Raw genomic sequence first — 15,487 nt, 5'->3', positions numbered from 1 at the left:
AGCGTACCTCTCTTCCCCAGTAAAAGCGTCCATTCACCAGGAGACGTACTCTTCAGTTTCGTCATTTCTCTTCCTCTGGGACCTCCTACCAGCGAGATTAGGCTCCAATCCAGCAAGAGAGGAGAAAACAGTCCTTAAAGCTTGCCCAATCATGGCGATCTAAGGGCCGTTCTGCCAAACCCGCTGGTGCCCGATCCATTAGATTCTTTTCTGCATGATGGGTCTCCGCCACCACCACCTGGGAATCCTCTCAGGGTGGGTGGCCATCTTTACCGGGACGCATGGCTCCCGTAGTCGACGATTCCTGGGTCAGAGAGATAGTCACCACAGGTTAAAAGATTGAATTTTCTTCTCTCCCATGTAGACGTTTTTTCATGACCCACCCTTCAAGGATCACATCTCAGGTCCCCGGTTTCTTCAAAGCCATCGACTCTCTCCTCCAGGCAGGGGTCATCATACCTGTTCTTTCTCAGAAACGCTTCTCGGGTGTCAATTCCATACTTTTGTGGTCCCAAAGAAGGGCGGTTCTCTTTCTGATCCTGGATATCAAGCTATTAATCTGGCGGGTGCGCCTTGTTATTTCCTAATAGAATCCCTCTGCTCGGTAGTTGTCTCTCCCGGCCCAGAGCCTAGTTTTCCTAGTTTTCGATACAGCTCGCGCAAAAGTTCTTCTATAGGAAAAGATTTCGGCACTCCACCTGGGGATTTGTGCTCTAAGTCACCCTTCCCAACGCTCTCTTCGATTCTGCATGAGAGTTCTAGGGAAGATGGTTGACGAAATGGAAGCAGTTCCATATCCAGCCCCTTCAACTGGCCCTCCTGTCAGCTTGGAGCAAAAGGGTTTAGTCTGGAACGCCCCAAATTTCTGTCCCTTCGAGTGAGGAAGTCTCTGGCTTGGTGGAGTCTCCCGCTCCATTTGGCAGTGGAAATCATTCCTTCCAGTTCACTTGCAAGTTGTCACAACGGACACCAGTCTCCTAGGATGGGGGGGGCAGTCTTGCTTCATCACACAGTCAAGGGTCGCTGGAACACTCGGGAAACCTCCCTTACCATCAGCCTCCTGGAAATCAGAACAATCTACCTCTCTCTTCTCCATTGGCAGGACCTTCTAGCAGACCAAACAGTCCACATTCAATTTGACAATGCCATGGTCATGGAAATACATAAACTAACAGAGCGGGACACGCAGCAAGTCTGTCAAGTCAGAAGTCTCAAAGATTCAAACTTGGGCTGAGCAGCATCCGCCAGCAATATCAGCAGCACATATTCCACGCGTGGACAACTGGGCTGCCAACTACCTAAGCAGCCAGGGTCCCTCCTCGTGCCAGTGGTCTCGCAACCCCTCTGTGTTCGATCAAATCTGTTAAAGGTGGGGGCACACCAGACGTTGATCTTATTGCGTCTCAGATAAATCACAAGGTCCCTAGTTTCGTGGCCAGGTCTCAGTATCAACTTCCTTTTTCCACCTCTTTCCCTGATCCCCAGTCATCCTAGTGGCTTCAGACTAGCCCAAAATAGTTTGGCATGTCAAGTTAGTCAATCTACTCGCAGATGGTCTGGGAGTCTCCAAGGTACAATTCTCTCAGGGTCCCCTCCTCCACCAGAATTCTCTGTCTTTTAATTTAATGGCATGGCCGTTGAGACCACAGGCTTGAGAGAAGCAGGTTTCTAGCCCCAAGTCATACAGACCATGGTCAGGGTAAGGAAACTTTCATCCTCAGGGCTGGAGTCCAGTTTGTCCCCAAGTATACTCTAGGATTAGGTATACATGCTTTCAATTCAGTGTGTTGCCCACCTAGTGTCATTTCCTCCCCCAGTGGACCCGTGGGACGTTCACCTAGTCTTGAGCGTTTTTCAGGGCACTCCCTTCGAAACAATACAGGACATTGAGTCTTTTCTTCTCTCCTGGAAAGTGGCACTTTTGGTTGCAATCACTGACAAAACAGGAGTAGATGTCCGCCTACTCTGCAGGTGTCGACCGGATAATGCGACGAGTCACTGGGCCAAGAATCTATGGGACCTAGAACCCTTAGATCTGGACTGTTTGGGTCGGCTCTTCCACGATGGGCTGGGCTTATAAGAAACTTGGGGACCCCTGTCCCTACGCAGCGAGCGCCACGATCTGGAGTGGGGGTTGTAGTGGGCCAGCCAAGGTTGGTGCGAAAGGTCCGGAAACAAGCCTGTTGCTGACGGCGAAAGGGTCGCCTGGTCTTTCGCTGAGAAAGGAATTTACTTTACCCTCCTGTAGCGTCAGAGATAAGCTGATCCAGCTTTTCTCCAAATAAACAACCGCTCTGGTAAGGCAGAGAGGTTAGGGACTTTTTGGATGCAGAAACCGCTCGCCATTCCCTGAACCGCAGAGCCCTTCTCATGGTGATGGAGTTTGATGCTGCCAATGCAGCGCAGTTGGCAGCATCCAGCTGTGCACCAAATAGTCCCCGGCCAGGGAGATCTGATTGGCCAGATCGACTGCTTCCGGGAGGGGAAGGTCACTGTCCAGAATGGTTTTGGCCAGGGAATCCGGCCAGGAGACCATCCCTTTAGAAGCCCATGTCGCGGCAAAAGAGGGGGAGAGTGCGGAGCCTGAGGCTTCAAAAACTAAGCAAGCAAGATTCTCTGTCTGAGGGTCCATGGTATGTTTAATCGAGTACCCATCTGGTAAAGATAGGAGTGTTTTGGAGGCCAGGCGAGGCACAGGTGCATCAAACTGGAGGGGATTCCGCCCACACCTCCCACAGATTCGATGAAAAAGGGTCTCTTGCATCAAGAGGCTTCTGTCCTGTGAAACGTTTGTCCGACTGCTCTCTATGCCGCTGAAGTATGTCCTGAAACTCGGGGTGGTTGGCAAACACCCTATGAGGACGTTTGGTCTTCTTGAAGGACACCGAGTGATCCAGGACAGAGATAGAGTCCTTGTCAACCTTCAAGGTTTGGTTGACGGCCTCAATAAGATTATCCACCGACACCTGATACTTCGGAGAGTCCAGGTCGAGAGACTTGTCAGACTCGCACTCAAGAGTTCTGGTCGCTGTGAACCCCTGGTGAGGGCGAGTGAGAAACGGAACTTAAGGATGCCGAGGCGCGAGAGGCCCCGGGAGACGTACTATGGGTCTGTTTTCTAGATGTCCGTCTATTTTGTGCCTGAGAGCGGCCACTGCTGGCCAACAGTTCCCGTGTAGAAGAGGAACCTTCTAAAACAGGCAGGAGAATACCCCGACCCGTGGAGGGGTCCTGGAGGCACTCAATTGCTTTAGCCACTGAGGCCATGGAATGCGACAGTGACGTAGCCCACTCAGGGGGACAAGGTAGACTGGGTTTGGTAGCAGCGGAGGGCTCCTGAGCGCATTCGGGGTCACAAGCTTTGCAGAGAGGAGTACTCTGACCCCGAGATAACGAAGTATGACAGGTGGTACATGAGGTGAAAAACACTGTTTTGGTAGCCCTCATGGGCATCTTGGAAAATGACATGGTTTACTCCTGTATGACCTGACTCTGCTAAGTGTCCCAATGGGGGAGAGAAAACTAATCCCCAGGAAATACTGCAGAGAAGGGGCCATTGGGTGTCGCAGCGCAGCTCTTACCCAGGTCCTGTGAGACGGTCCTCCCGATGGTAGAGACCCGCCTGGATGAGATGTCCACCGGGATTGCTGGAGTGTGCCTGCAGTCAGGAGAGAATGCCGACCTGCACGTGCGACTGGTAAGAGACAATGGCCACTGGGAGCAGAAAACTCTGAAAAGAAGCGCCAAGAGAGTGGGCAGAGCGCGCGAGAGTGGGCTTTCGGCCTAGCATAGGCAGAAGCAGGGGAGTAAATCTGGTGAAAGCGTGGCGCAAACAGGAGCCCTTACCGACCGATGATCCGGAGGGCCGCTGTGAAGAATCGCAGAGCCCTGACTGCTCTGCCTGCAGGTCAGGTGCTGCAGCTGGACGGTGCAGGGACCCTCCATCTACCATCCCTTTGTTAGGGATGTGGAGAGGGACAGTCCGCCTCCTTCCATCACCGCTGTTCCATCAGTGGTGATGCAGAGAGGGGGCCGCACGGATGCCATTGGCGACTCTCTAAATCCTAGGGGTTAACTCCCCCAGGATGGGACGAGGCTGTTGACCGGATGTAGTGAGCCTGGCTGCAGAAGGGGGTACGTGGAGACGACACTCCATTTTCCCGTTTGTTGATGGTGCAGGCAGAGCGGTGCCCTTAAGGGAGTCATCGCCCCTAGAATAGAGCTCAGGCACGGCTATGAACAGTGCAGGAGGGGGTACATGGAGACAACACTCCACGTTCCCGCCTTTCTTGATTGGGGGAGATCGGAACCCTGAAGGGATCTATCGCCCCTATAATCCTTGAGAAAAATTAAGTAAAAAATAGAATAAAATATGAAATAAAAAATTGTGGTCTGAAGACCAGACCCATGTGCCTCGTACGGACACTAAGCATGAACTGGTTCGGCTAAAGCCAGTCTGTGGGTTTATACTGCAGAGGAGTAGCTAATCTCTTTTTGCATTCACTTAGTGTCAGCCTTCTAGCGACTGCAGCATACACTCATGGTCCTGTGTCCCCCAATGTGGCGAAGGACAAATTAAGTTTATTCCATCATACAAACGCAGCTTCAGTCACAGCTCAGTACATAGTGACCGGTGGCTGTAACCACACCACAGCCCTGACTGAGAGCTCTGTACTAATGCACTGCTAAGCAGTCAGCGCCTGGCCGCGGTTACAGCTGCCACTCGCTATGTACTGATCGTTGACTGAAGCTGGCTGACACTCCATGACAAAGTCTGAGACTGCCGGTAGGAATAAAGTTCATTTCCACCTGGCAGTAAGGCTTTAGTACACTATAAACCTGCAGACTAATCCTACATTTGCAGGTTAACAGCAATTGCGGACTTGACAAGTTCCCTTTAAAAGGTTTAGTTATTCTTAAAATGCACTAAAGAATTAGAAAATAATAGCGTGAATGGTGTAAAAGTATAGTACTGAAATTCAGTAAGGACACAACACTTATGGCAAAAGAGGTCATGTTCATAGCTTATTTTCTCCATAAAGGTCCGGGTTACTCACCAATGTAAGGGCAACAGCTGTATAACAGTTGTTGATCCACCAATGGTATGCAGTCCTAAAATAATAGAAATACAAGTTATTATTCAATGTAATATAATAAGTCCCCTCAGACACTGGATAACTGCTGCCAACACATTACCAGCTCAGCGGTCATTACAGCGATACCAAGTTCCATACTGAGGTCTAGCTCCAGCTGAAATTGTCCCTTTAAACTTACTATCTCTATCTTATTACACATTAAAAATTGTTGTTCTGTGATAATGTTATACAACATCGCCCTTTTACAGAGACCACCCATAAGATGAATATAACGTCAGCCATATTAACCATCTCCTTGCTCTTCGATGAATAGAAATAACTGACTGAACAGAAAGACATAAAAAGACAAAATAAGAGCTTGAAAACAGAATACATGTAATGTAACATGGCACACTCACCAGCCCCTGTATGGACACCAACATCTCCAATGAAATTTCATCCTGAGCAGCTTCACTGTCAAAAAACATTTCCTCTGGCAATGCCGGCACCTTAACAAGAACAAGCCACGTAACATTAAAACGGACTGGACGATTTGCAGTTTTGGCACTTTTAGATCCCCCCCTTCAGAGAATCTCAATTCCTTTTTTATTACATATGTAAACACAGCCTTATGGAGGCTTGTTTTCTTGTGGGGCGAATTAAAGTTTTGAATAACAAAATTCATTTTACCATATAATGTATTTCAAAAAAAAAAAAAAATCACAAGTGGTGTGAAAAAAAAAAAGAAGCAATCCCACCATTTTTTTGGGTTTTGTTTTTATGCTGTTCACCGTACGGTAAAAATGTGCGATTCTCCAGGAAAGTGTATATACAGAGAAATTGGATGGCTTTTTTTATTCACGATTTACTTTTTTGCATTTCTGGGAATGAAAAATATGAGAACCTTAACTTTGATTTTTCTGTCAAAGGCGTTGTGAGGGATGGTTTTTACATGCCGGATTGGCGACATTCTGACAATTACAACATTTTTAATTCTTTTTATTGCATTTTTTGGGGTGGTATTTGGGGGAGGAGAGAGTGGCAAATAAAAAACTCTGCAATTCTGGAGTTCTGATTATCTTCTTTAGGACATTTAAGGTATGATTTAAATATACTTTTTATACAATTATATTTTTTTCCATTTCTTTACTGAAAAAAGACAAAGGAGATAGAGGGATTTTTGGTACTCACCGTAAAATCTCTTTCTTGGTGCCTTCATTGGGGGACACAGGTAACCATGGGTGTATGCTGCTGTTGCTAGGAGGCGACACTAGCCAAAAAAAGGAAAATAGCTCCTTCTCCACAGTACACACCAAGTACCTCTGCTAGTGTTAAAGCAGGAGGAGAAGCAACCAAAAACTCAACATAAGTACCAACCCAAGAACAAAGGCATGTAGGCCCAAACAGTTAGAGAGGGTGCAGTGTCCCCCAATGAAGGCTCCAAGAAAGATTTTACGGTAACAAAAATCCCTCTTTCTTTATCGCTTCATTGGGGGACACAGGTAACCATGGGATGTCCCAAAGCAGTCCCAAGGGTGGGAACAGAAAGTATGCAAAGAAAAACAGACTTAGGTCGGCCGATGCGCAACCGCAGCCTGCAACACCTTCCTTCCCAGGCCTGCATCAGACGAGGAATGGGTATGAACCCTGTAAAAACTTGCAAAGGGTCCAGAGATGACCAGGTCGTGGCCTTACAAATCTGTAAAGCCGAAGCCTGGTGACGAACTGCCCAGGAAGCTGCCACCGCCCGGGTGGAGTGAGCCTTTACTCCCCGGAGGAGGCTGCTGGTCCTGAATGCGGTATGCCTTCAATATTGTCGAACGAATCCAACGAGCAATGGTGGACTTTGAAGCTGCAAGCCCCTTACAATGACCTTCAGAGATGACAAAAAGGGCATCAGAGTGGCGAAAGGGAGCAGTCCTAAAAAGGTAGACTACAATAGCTCTAAGCAGATCCAACTTGTGGAGGGACTTCTCCCGGGGATGAACCAGAGAGGGAAGGACAATTTCTTCATTAATAAGAAATGAAGAAACCACATTAGGCAAGGAAGGAAGGAAAGGGTCTGAGAACTACATTGTCCTTATGGAGAATCGGGAATGGAGAACGGCAGGACAATGCCGCTAACTCAAACTCTCGTTATGGACGTAATGGAAACTAAGGAGGTTACTTTCCATAACAGGAGAGAAGACAGAATGTTTTTAATGGGCACAAAAAGGAGCGCGCTGAAGTGCGCCAAGGATAAGGTTAAGATCATATGGATCTATTGGAGGACGATAAGGAGGTGGCAGGTGAGACACTCCTTGAAAAAAAAAGTCTTTACCTGGGAACGAGAAGCCAGATTTCATTGGAAAAGAATTGACCGAGTGGAAATTTGCCCTTTAAAGGGATTGTCCACTACTTTACAGAGTAGGCATATCAATATAATACTGTAAGACAATGGTTCTGTTAAATACCTTGTGCAGTCCTAATAGCCTCTGAGCGGCGCTATCCCGGCGACTGAGTCCGGGTCACGTGACCCCCCCCAGGGCTGCAGTCGCTGCTAATATCTGCTGACGTTACGACAAGTTCCTGACTCTGGAATTTGTTTGTGACATCAGCCAGGCGTGACCCAGCCTCCGCAGACTGCGGTCAGTCATCAAGAGTGACTGGGCGGTGCTGCACCGCACATCACAGCCCAGTATGGAGCATGCGCACCGCAAATTGAAGATAGAGGAGGGAAGGTTTTGGGTGTGTTTTGGAGTGGGTGTGCTAGGTGCTGGCTTACAGGCGAGTGCAATGCATCATGGAACTTCTAGTATTAGAGCATAGGAAGTTAGGAAAAAGGAAGTTGTCGATTAACCCCATGAGAGCTGGAGCCAGCACTGAGGATGTGCTGCTAGAGCATGATAAAAGGTAATATTGCTGAAATAAACACAGTGGATGCTTTGAGTGGCACATAATAGCAAGATTTATGGAAAAAAAAAAAGTTATAGTACTGGACAACTTCTTTAAGTGTACTGAGTGATAGACCAGAGTCAAGACCCGCTTGAAGAAAACCCAGGATGGAAGGAAGGGAAAATGACAGACCAAATTGTTGTCCTCACTCCACCAAAAGAAGGCCTTCCAGTATCTGTGGTAGATTTGCCAGGATACTGGTTTTCTTGCCCTAATCATGGTCTGAATGACCTGATGAGAAAAACCAGCCTCGCTCAGAACTACGGTCTCAACGGCCATGCCGTTAAACTCAGACTGAACTCTGGTGGAAGAAGGATCTTGTGAGAAGATCCGGACAAACTGGAAGCCTCCATGAGCATGTTTTCCAGCTCTGCGTACCAGGCCCTTCTTGGTCAGTCCGGAGCTATCATGATTACATGAATTCCTTCCGCCGTTTTCTTTTTTATGACTCTCGGAATCAAGGGGAGAGGTGGAATCAGATAAGGCAGCTGGAATGGGGACCACGGAATCACTAGGCCATCGCAACAGATGGCCAGCGGATCCCGGGACCTGGCCACGAACCGAGGAACCTTGTGGTTCATCTGAGATGCCATCAGGTCGACATCTGGAGTGCCCCGTCTCTGGCATACCTGGTTGAAATCGGTGGGATTGAGAGACCACTCACATGACGCGAGACCCTGACGACTCAGAAAATCAGATGACCAATTTTCCACCCACAGAATGTATGCAGCTGATATGGTGGGAACGTGACGCTCCGCCCATCGCATAATTCTTATTACGTCTGCCATCACCTGTTTACTGTGAGTCCCACCTTGATGGTTTATGTATGCCACGGCAGTGGCGTTGTCCAACTGAATGAGGACTGGCTCGCCTGCCAGGAGGAACTGCCAGCTGCGAAGAGCAGGGAAAATTGGTGGTGATGACCTGCCACCGGAGAGGGCGGAAAGAATTCCCACGCAGGACTGAGGCGGAGTGCGTCCACCGGGTCAGGGATTGCCTCACCTTGAGAGGCAGAAGCATGGGCCGGTCCAGGGAGACGGTCCTCTTATCCCAAGAGGACAAGAGGGCCAGTTGAAGACTGGTATGGAACTGGGCAAAAGGCACAGCTTCCATGGACTCAATCATCTTCCCCTAGAACTCTCATGCAGGAGCGTAGGGGGAGAGGAGCTGGTCGCTTTAGAATGCGGACCTCTGGTAGAGAGAACCTTTTCCTTTGGAAGGAAAACAGGCTTGGGCCGTGTCGAACCTCAAGCCCAGAAATACCAGGGGCTGAGCTGGGTACAGGGAGGTCTTCTCTCTGTTGACAACCCAGCCGAGATGGACCAGAGTGCCAAGGTGATCAGAAGCCTCAGGTCGCAGTCTCGGTGGGACGGCCCTTTGATTAAAAGATCGTCTAAGTAAAGGATAATGAGAATCCCCTGGCAACGAAGAATGGCCATGACCTTTGTGAATACTATGGGGTAGAAGCCAGGCTGAAGGTAAGAGCCATGAACTGATAGTGGTCCTCCTAGATCGCAAACCGAAGGAATCTCTGATGCTGAACACAAACAGGGATGTGATGATAAGCATCCTAAATGTCTACATAACAAAGAAAGTCTCCCGGTTCCATGGAGGCAATTACCAAACTTAAGGACGCCATCCTGAAATGATGGATCCGAATGTGACGGTTCAGTCGCTTGAGACACCGACAACTGGGCGTCCCGAAAGAGAAGAAGCCGGCCTACCCACCCTGGAGAGATTCCAGAGATCGGAGGGGGTGTCACGTAGAGGAGAACCTGCCAGCGCGGAATCCCTAAAGGCTTGGAAGAGCGACCCTTTGGGCGCCAGTGAGGAGCTGGTTTAAATCACGGCTTCTTCCTTTCCCCTCGAGCGGAAGAGCGGTCCGGCTGGGAAGAAGTCCCTGAAGAGGAGAAGGGCCGAAAGGAACGAAAATGAAGCAACCTCTTCCTATTGAAAGGACGTTTAGGTCTGGACTGGGGAAGAGGCGCTTTTCCCGCTGGTAGCATCCGAAATTATCTAATCCATTTTGGACCCGATAAAACCTAGCACTTTGAAGGCAAGACTAGTGAGAGACTTTGAGGGTGGATCTGCATTCCACACTTTCAACCTGAGAATGCGGCGAATAGCAATGATATTGCTGTTTGCCCTCAAGAAACAACAGGCCGCATCCAAAGAGGCAGTCAGAAGATACTTGTCAGCAGGGGAAATCTGGTCTGAAAAGTCTGCCATCTCATCCGAAGGAGCTGCTGCTAGGATACCCCGGCGAAGCATTCTTGCCCAGGTAGACATGGACTTTGCCACTCAGGTGGATGCAAAGATGGGACAGAGGGAGGCGCCAGCCGCTTAAAAGGCTGATTATGCGAAGGACTCAATCTACCTATCCGTAGCGTCCTTGAGAGATGCGCTGTCCGGCAGAGACACGACTGTCTTGGAAGACAGGCGGGATGCCGGCAGCTCTACCTTAGGGGACTCTGCCCATCTTCCGAGGTCTGTGCTGAAGGGATAAAGAATGTCTAGCTACCTCCTTCCCAGGAAGTGCTTTTCAGGATGTTCCCAGTATTTAGCCATAATCACTTCAAATTCCCTGTGATTGGGAAAAGTTCGGGAAGGACGTTTTACCCACTTGAAACTGAGTGCTCCTCAGCAGGTGCCTCATCCTCCTTTAGGTTAAGAGTTTGGTTAATGGCCAAGATAAGGATATCGACCATATCCTGCATTTTTGAGACCTGGTCCAAATCAGACTCAGACTGGGAATCCGCATCCGAGGAGGGCATCCTAGATGCAGAGGGGCCCGGGGAACTGTATGAGGAACTGGAAAGAGCCCGCCTTCCTTTGCTTTGTACCCAAACTGTACCTGCGAAGGTCGTGGTCAGGTGTTTGGAGCACTGGTGGCGGCAGACAAATGTGGAAGACGCTCCAGGACCTGGACCAGTGACTGTGACACTTTTGTCAAGTCAGAGACAGACTGTGACATGGCAACAGCACACTAGGGAAGGAGGGGTGTGTTCTCATCCTTGGTGTTAGGGGGCTCCTGTGGGGCAGATATGGTGGAGGGGCTGCAGGACAGGTAGAAAGGGGAAGGCTGACCTAAGAACCACTTTCTTTTGCAAAGGGCACAGGCGTAATGAACCACAGTAGGCTTAGAAGGGCAATGACAAAGCTTTGCAGGGTTGGGCATAAGTCGAGCCTTGGTAATACTGCAGAGAAGGGCTATATAGGGGGACCAAAAAAAAAAAAAAGGAAGGTGAGAGGGCAGAGCCTACCCGATGTCAGCGACGGTCAGCAGATTACTGTTAGCTGTGTTCCCCTGTGGCAGATGTCCGCAGGCTAAATGCAGGTACAATGCCGAGGACGTGGAAGATGTGCAGATAAAGTCAGTGTCTCAGACAGAATTACATCTGCTGAAGCACAAGTACCAATATAGCATCGGCTGAGCTGTGTCACCGCAAGCACGATGCAGAGTGGAGGGCGTGACAAAGCCAGCTGGTGAAAGAGAAAGTAAACTGCTAATTGGCTGACTTGCCGGGGGAACAGCCAGGAAGATCTGCCGGCCGGTGGAAACAGAAATCACTCCACCGATTGGATAAATCGCCGAGGGTGTGTACCGGCAGGGAGAGGGAGCTCCATGATAGGAGCAAAAGCACGACGAGGAAATGCGAGCAAAGCAGGGGGCGTGGCCAAGTCAGAGCAGGAGAATCTCTGACCCAGCGAGACCTCCTATTGGGGTAAAAGCGTACGCAATTCAAACATGAGGTGGTGAGAGGTTGGGGAAGCCGGGGGGGGGGGGGGTTTAAGGTCTGGGACAGGCCAGGGAAAAACAGCCGCGGCTGTGCGTGCGGGATTAAAGCACTAAAGCCGCCCTGTCCCATGTCTGAATGAGAAGAAAAATTGCTGTGCACCACTGTGGAGAAGGGGGGCATACACACCTGCAAGGTGGGTCCACGGGTCCTCTTCACCGATCCACGGTTGTTCTTCGCTGATGAGGATGCGTTCAGGATTAGGTTCTGGTATAACAGATCCTCCTTCCCGCACCATCTCCAGATGGTGTCAACCCCTTACAAGAAGTGGGAAGGCCACCATTGGTGACCACCGTCTTCCTCCCAGCTCTCTCCGAGGAGAGGAGTGGGGAAAACGCAAGGACTAGCCACCGGGAATCACCCTGAAACACCCGTAAAGGTGACAAGAGACAAAGTCCTGTCTGTGGGTCTAAGAGCGGGCGATGTGGGTGACACCACATTGCTCTCTCGGTCGCATAAGTATGGGAAAACAAGGTGAGAAATTACACCCTGTTACCCTAAGGAAGAAGAACCTGAAAGACAAAGAGAAAAGATTACTAAAACACAACAAGAAACCTGAAAGGGAACAAAATGCGGAACTGGGATCAGGTCCAGGTCCGCCTCCTACAGATACTAAGCTTAACTCTGCTGTTCTCCTCGCATTCACTATACACTTGCACTGTTTCGGGTCAATATGACCCGACCTATTAAAATGTTGATTTTAGCTACTGTTTTTTATTTGAATACCTATTTCATTATTAAACTATATGTGAACATGGTTGATCATAAACACATGAAAAATGAAATTAAAACTTAATTTTTATTTATTTTTTTTGAGAAAAAGGTTACACGGGCTGTTTGCAATTATGTTCGCTTTATAGCATTCTACACACAGATAAACATGCTTTAGATTTCTATTACTATAACATGAAATCTAACTAAATATAATTTTGTATTAACATTTTATAAAACAAATGTAAAATAACGAAAACTTAAGCTTTTCATTTTTATCTCTACAAACAGGTTCATGCATTTTTACATTAAACACAATAATAAAACACATGTCCTTTACATAGATATTTTGCACACCCAGCACATGTCGGATTTGTTTTATTGTCACAAGATGATGGACAGAAGCTACATCTCTTCCTTTTTTTTGTGGCTGGTAGCTGTGCTGGTGGAGGCCGTTGAGTCTCTTTCTTGACCATGCTGCTGGACACTCTTCACAATGACTGCTGCTCCTTCACTTCTGGGGTTTACGTTTCTGGCTTCGATATACGGCCTAACTAGGGATTTTCCTAATTCTTCAATAAAAATTCTTCTTTTATGCAGCTTAATACCATTCCAATTGGGGTCGATTTCTCTCCATAAAACAAATGCGTTGTATGCCGAAACACCCAGAATGTTGTAAAATATCATTGGCCAACGATTATTTTTGCGTTTGCATGTGTATGTTGATACTGCTTGATCTAATGTATCAACTGCCCCTTTTGTGGCATTATAATCTGATATCATGTGCGGCTTTCTGTCTTCTCTACTACTTATTGCATTGTCATGGTGCATTGTGCTCATTAGAATTACATGTTTATTTTTTTGTGGAATGTAAGACATAACTGTTGTATCTCCAGTAAAGTAAAAAGTAGAACTATACTCATCTCTTTTAGGCTAGCTTCACACTAGCGTTCGGCAGGGCTGCAGATGGCAGCCTAATTCCCTCTTTCGTCCTCTGTTAAGCCCCGCCCACTGTCACACCTCTTCCTTCAGTTCCGCCTACTTCTGCATGCGTCCTGCGTACCCCATCATTAACATTGGGTACGCAGGCAAAGCGGATGTTTGTTGATGCATCCGCATGCGTCGTTTTGACGCGTCCGCCGAACGCAACAAAATGAAACTTGTTGCGTTCAGCGCAGCGTCAAAACAACGCATGCTGATGCCTCCATATACATCCGCAAGGCCTGCGTACCACCCAAATGTTAAAGATAGGGTACACAGGACGCATGCCGACGTAGGCGGAGCTGAAGAAAGAGGTGTGACAGTGGGCAGGGCTTAACGGAGGACGGAAGAAGGAAGTAGGCTGCCATCCGCAGCGCTACAGAACACTAGTGTGAAGCCAGCCTTACTTACTAAGGATACCTTGCGGCAGTTCTGGCTTGTTTTTCCTTATAGTAGCCAGCATGGTAAGTTGTCTTTTTCGCAACATCTGGCCCAGTTGATAGGATGTGAAAAAGATGTCATGTGACATTTTGACCTTTAAGCCCATGAGTCAAATCATACCCTGATTTTTTTCAGCTCCTTCTCCAGGGTTTCTTCCTTTATACACTTGAGCGTTTACAACGTATGAACTTTTGCTGTCACAAAGTGTCCATATCTTGATGCTGTACTTTGCTGGCTTACTCGGTATGTATTGTCTGAACGGGCACCTACCTCAGAATGCCACCAGCTGTTCGACAGGTACAGCTTCATCAATATTATATAATTTTGGTAGAATCTCTACCCATTTATTCCAAACATTTCTAACAGGGGCTAGTTCATCTTTACCTCCTCTTTCATTTCGATCTGTTTTATTATCACACCTCAGTACTCTAGAAGTCTCATGAAACCTTTCAAGAGACATTGTAGCTCTAAATATGTGGCGACCGGTTTCACCAAAAGATTTGCATACTCCTGCTAAAAGAAGTAAACCAATATAAGCATTTGGAGCTGTCTCCCATGGTTACCTGTATCCCCCAATGAAGCAAGTTTTGTTTTTGTTTTTTTAAGAGTAATTTTAAGTTTTACTTTATTTTATAATCCTTGACGACTTGAACCTACATCTGTCTAATCACTTATTCTATGTATTGCAATACTGTAATATTGTACCATTAAGGAATATTAATGACCACCTATAAATCTGAACCATGGGCTTTGGATTGATTGGAACATGCCAGCTGTAATACACTGCCAGCACCAGTAGTTATGGAACAAGCTCATCTACTGATACCGCCCCATAACCCCTCACCTGACATCTTATGTCAGGAAGGGGTTAGTATGGATTTATATAAAGCAGTTTTGTACAGTTATAAATATTGTACCTGGAAAAGCCATCCCAGAACCGCAAGAAGCAGCAGCTTGTTTAGAATATTCATCTCTTTCACATCAGTCAGGATCAATTTATTTCTTTACAACAAAAAGGAAACACAAATTAATAAGTGGTATCTATCAGCACAACCATTTATACTACTGAATACTGTAAGGATGCATGGGGAGTCTTCAGAAGTTAGTGCCTGGGAAGATTTCTGTGAAAAGTACAAAAATCAGCTTTCTTAGGCTGGGTTCATACTGCATTAATGCAGTACGTTTAACGGATTGCGTTATGCTGCGGTGTAACGCAATCCGTAATGTTGCAATTCACTCCCATTACCGAGTGCATCGCTAACGCATGCCATAATCGGCATGCGCTAGCGATGTGCCGTCACTCTGTGATGGACCCTCGGACGTGGTCTGCAGTGTCCGAGGGTCCGTCACTGCTAGCGCAGATGAAGCATCTGCGCTAGCGGTATAGCATAACGCGATCGCGTTATGCTATAGCATTAACGCAGTTCGTCAACGCTATGCGTTGAATGGACTGAATTAACGCAGTATGAACCTGGCCTTATAATGCTCTGAGTCTTGAGGTTCTTGCTAAAAACAATCCACAAGTACATAACGTTATATACGTCCGCC

General features: G+C 47.7%; 1 protein-coding gene across 1 annotated transcript in view; it reads right to left on the bottom strand.

Moving 5' to 3' along the window:
• Positions 1-15,487, bottom strand: part of CDAN1 (codanin 1) — a 177,906-nt gene that overhangs the window by 36,181 nt on the left and 126,238 nt on the right. The window contains exons 15-17 of the mRNA XM_073552672.1: positions 14,857-14,941; positions 5,495-5,584; positions 5,058-5,112 (exon numbers count right to left, since the gene is read on the bottom strand). Of these exons, the coding sequence (XP_073408773.1) occupies positions 5,058-5,112; positions 5,495-5,584; positions 14,857-14,941 (230 nt within the window). The remainder of the gene's footprint in view (positions 1-5,057; positions 5,113-5,494; positions 5,585-14,856; positions 14,942-15,487) is intronic.

Source organism: Dendrobates tinctorius, unplaced genomic scaffold, assembly GCF_039654945.1.
Source record: "Dendrobates tinctorius isolate UK_male_01 unplaced genomic scaffold, ASM3965494v1 ptg000194l, whole genome shotgun sequence".
NCBI lineage: Eukaryota > Metazoa > Chordata > Amphibia > Anura > Dendrobatidae > Dendrobates > Dendrobates tinctorius.
Note: the sequence above shows the minus strand (reverse complement) of the source record. Positions and strands in the feature narration are given on the sequence as shown.